The sequence below is a fragment of the Austrofundulus limnaeus genome, unplaced genomic scaffold, assembly GCF_001266775.1.
Source record: "Austrofundulus limnaeus strain Quisiro unplaced genomic scaffold, Austrofundulus_limnaeus-1.0 Scaffold296, whole genome shotgun sequence".
NCBI classification, from domain to species: domain Eukaryota; kingdom Metazoa; phylum Chordata; class Actinopteri; order Cyprinodontiformes; family Rivulidae; genus Austrofundulus; species Austrofundulus limnaeus.
Window position 1 is genome coordinate 149,271 of NW_013952698.1, and position 3,894 is coordinate 153,164.

General features: G+C 37.7%; 1 protein-coding gene across 5 annotated transcripts in view; it reads left to right on the forward strand.

Moving 5' to 3' along the window:
* LOC106526848 (golgin subfamily A member 6-like protein 22) overlaps positions 1-3,894 on the forward strand; it is a 7,910-nt gene that overhangs the window by 2,611 nt on the left and 1,405 nt on the right. For 4 of the 5 annotated variants that reach the window (XM_014021547.1, XM_014021549.1, XM_014021545.1 and 1 more), the window contains exons 8-18: positions 266-370; positions 469-621; positions 697-914; positions 988-1,249; positions 2,892-2,934; positions 3,028-3,070; positions 3,143-3,206; positions 3,305-3,390; positions 3,466-3,550; positions 3,632-3,716; positions 3,795-3,850. In XM_014021547.1, the coding sequence (XP_013877001.1) occupies positions 266-370; positions 469-621; positions 697-914; positions 988-1,249; positions 2,892-2,934; positions 3,028-3,070; positions 3,143-3,206; positions 3,305-3,390; positions 3,466-3,550; positions 3,632-3,716; positions 3,795-3,850 (1,200 nt within the window). The remainder of the gene's footprint in view (positions 1-265; positions 371-468; positions 622-696; positions 915-987; positions 1,250-2,891; positions 2,935-3,027; positions 3,071-3,142; positions 3,207-3,304; positions 3,391-3,465; positions 3,551-3,631; positions 3,717-3,794; positions 3,851-3,894) is intronic. The other variant, XM_014021546.1, reaches the window with a different exon arrangement.

Genomic DNA, 3,894 nt, shown 5'->3' on the forward strand with positions numbered 1-3,894 from the left:
TATATATATATAGTGTCATTTTCTTTGTTTAATTATTGTTTTCCAGCATTTAAAAAATTTTTAAGTCCTGTAAAAGTTTGTAAAAGAAATAAATAAAAATGTTCAAGAATCTACATTTAATAAACATGTTTGAAATAAACACAATTTAAAAAAGGGAAAAATGTCAATCTCAAAACTATCATTACTAAATCAAACTACAAAAACATTTTTTTTACCTTTGGATAAAAAGAAAATAAATTTAAAAAAACCTGTTCAACCCTGTCAGGACAAGTCTGTTTTATCAACACAAGTACTGAAGCTGGAGGACAACATTAAAAAAGTAGAAATTAAACTGACAGAAGCTCAGTCTGCCAACAATCACCTGATCCAGGTATTTAAATTAGATTCAATTTGTTGTGAAATTCATCTCGACCAGATTTTACATTTAAGGATTTTTATTTTATTTTATTACTTTATGTGTTCCTGCAGGAGAAAAACGAACTTCTCCTCAAAGTCCAGAACTTGGAGGTGCAGCTGCAAAGAACCACAGAAAACTCACAGAAAACTGATCCTTCTGCAGACTCTGAGTCTCAGAACGAGCAGGAAACTGAGCTCATGGAGGATTTGAAGACTCTCAAAGAGGTCAAAAGTTTTTTTTATGTTTTATTTTTGAAAAAAGTTGTTCATTAAAACATGCTTCATGTGTTTTTGAACCAGATCAATAAAAAGCTGAGGAAAGAAGTCGAAGTGCTCAAGAAGAGTGTTGATTCATCACAATGCGAGCTACAGGAACTGAAGGAGGAGAGAATCACCAACTCCAAACACCTCGCAGACCTGCAGGCGGAGCGTTCGCAGCTGATCAGAGAGAAAGAAGAGCTGCTGAGTCGAACAAACCAAGTTCTGACAGAAACGAAGGAGAAGGGCTGCCAACACAGGTGAGACGCTGATTCTTCAGCAGGTGAAGCTGAACCGCACAGCCTACAGTCTTCATTCTGATCTGTTCCACAGGGCATCTGCAGACATGCTGGAATCAGAAGCTCAGAAACTGCGGGGTCAGTGTGCGTCTCTGGAGGCTCAGGTCCAACAGAAGGAGGAGATGCTGCACCTGCAGGACGATGAGCATCGCAGACAGGATGAAATGAGAGTTCGCTGCATCGAAGAGCTCAAAGCTGAGACCTCACACTGGACCCAGAAATGGCAAACTGTGGCTTTGAGCCTTCAGGCCACAAAGAACCAGTTAGAAGAACTGAAGAACAACTCAATAAATAAAGTAAGAAACCCATTCTTTTAAAAGCGCTTTGTGTGACATCAACCCAGTTTTACCTGCTGGGGTCAGGAGATGAGATTTTCCTCTCTCGTTTTCAGCGCAAATATTGCTTTTGCCTATTTTTAATTGATGGAAAGTTTCACTCAAAGTTCAGGTTTTGTGGAAAGCAGCAGAGTTTTTCTTAGAAACTGCCTGAGGGTACGGTGGCCCATAAGGGTCGACAGAATGCAAAAGCCACAACACGACGTCAAGAAGAGCTCCAATAAAAATAAAATAAGCTTTATTTTTACAAAATCCTGTAGAGTGAAAAGCAAACAATCCCACAAAAATAACCAGAAACAAATAATAATAAAAAACTATGTTAAAGTGGCTTTTTAAACATTTTATTGAACATCAAAACAAACTTAAATAAAAATAACAAAACAAAAAAATGTTTGCTGTATTTTAAGAGAAGCCAACCTGATATTTATGGTAAATGGTACTGAACTTATAGAGCGCTTTTCAAGTCCCTCCGGACCCCAAAGCGCTTTACACTAACAGACATTCACCCATTCACACTCACATTCACACACTGATGATGGCAAACTACACTGTAGCCACAGCTGCCCTGGGGCACACTGACAGAGGTGGGGCTGCCATACACTGGTGCCACCGGACCCTCTGACCACCATCAGTAGGCAAGGTGGGTGAAGTGTCTTGCCCAAGGACACAACGACTGAGACAGCTGGACGGGGGATTGAACCAGTGACCTTCCGGTTCCAGGATGACTCTCCTAACCACTCTGCCACAGCCACCGCCCATTTATATTGCAAAAATTAAATTGAATTCCAAGGAGGGGTAAAGACTTTGATTTGAGTTGCAAATATACCAATAAAATAAAGTTTAAAAACAACACAGAGAAATAAGAAACAAACAGGAAATACAACATTTCAAAAATCAAAAGTAAAATAAAAACAGAGGAAGCAAACCTCGTGTATTTTGGCTGCTTTTTCTGTTTTTATTTTTATAGAGAATACGTTTTTACTTTTATGGGTTTCGATTGATGCTAATAATCTATAGATTGTTGAAATAATGTTTTTTAGCATCTGCCTGTATGCGTGTGTGTGTGTGTGTTCAAGCATTAGATACTAAAAATACTGAGGACCTGCTCTTTATGGGGCCCAAAGCTCAGGTTGCATGTTCAAAAGAGGTGGTGGGAGGGAGCTAGGACTAGGTAAGGGCCAGAGTTAGGCTAAAAAAATGGGAAAAAAAATCAATGCAAAGTCCCTTTGAAGATAAAAAGGAGCAGTTGTGTGTGTGTGTGTGTGTGTGTGTGTGTGTGTGTGTGTGTTGGAGTAAATTGAATTTAATCTTTAATTTCCCTGAAGGGATCAATAAAGTATCTCTAATCTATTGTCCTTTGCAGTGCAGATCGCTCAGAACAGTTTAAAAAACTTAAAATAAAGATGTTCATGAGTCTAAAGAACATGTTTTGTTTTAACTGTGACAATTTTCTGAGGACAATATAATGAATCGTCTCATCGATTTATTTTTTTATTTTTTTATTATTATTTTGGAGATGTTCAGGGGGAAATTCTGTTATTTTGTTTCAGAAGTAGAACTTGTGATGCACCTGTTTTTAATTAAACTGTTGTGATTTGTTCAGAAGGAGTCTGAAAACAGAAGAACTCAGACAGTTAAGGATGAAGGTAAAGAAAACAATTCATTTTCTGTATCTTTTCATTTTAACGCTGTTTGTCTTTATAAACACAAGAGGGCATTAAACTGCAGAGTGTTTGCAGGAGGTGAACCGGTGCAGACTGTGGACAGACAGACGCTCACTGAGTGAGTGGATGTTCAGATTTTATGTTTGTCTGCAAATTGTCCAAATGAAATGATGATCTTGTTTTTTATCAGCTCATCAGAATCATCTCTGATCCACCAGCACCCATCAGAGTGTCCCCAAAACAAATCCCTTCAGGTGAACAACTTGTTTCTCCTACGGCCAAATCAATTTTAGAACATTAACGAGAAACCCTAACTATGCAGAAAATATTTATTTTGTTGTTTACATTTTAGCTGCATCAGCAGGAGTGGTTAGAAAGCAGTGAAATTCAAAGGCTGAGACAAAAACTTGCAGAAAAAGTAAAAGAAGATAATGAAAGGTATGACTTTTTATTTTTTTGTAAGAGCTAAATGTTTTAAAGACTAAAAATCATATTTTACATGTTTTGTATTAGAAAACTTGCTTTAAGCAGATTAGAAAGGTTGCGGGAGAAGGAAAAAACAGAGTCTGAAATTAAGATATCTGCTCTGGAGCTCCAGGTACAACAACTGATCTCACTGGAAATTTAAAAAAAATCTTTAATGAGACTTAACTCATTTCATCACTCTTTTTTTTGTAAGCTCCAGCAAAAAGAGCCTGAAGATTGTGGAGAAGATGAAGGCCTGCTGGCAGATGCTTCAGGCTCACTCAGCATGCAACCAGATGGTACTTCTAAAAAAACACACATTATTTTTTAGATTTTTCTCTGAAATCTAAAACATCAATTTTTCCATGAACTTCCAGACAGCAGGAGGACAAGAGACGAGACCATCCAAGAGCATCAAACAAGACACGAATCAGTAAAGTTTCTAACAGTGACACACACACACACACACACACACAC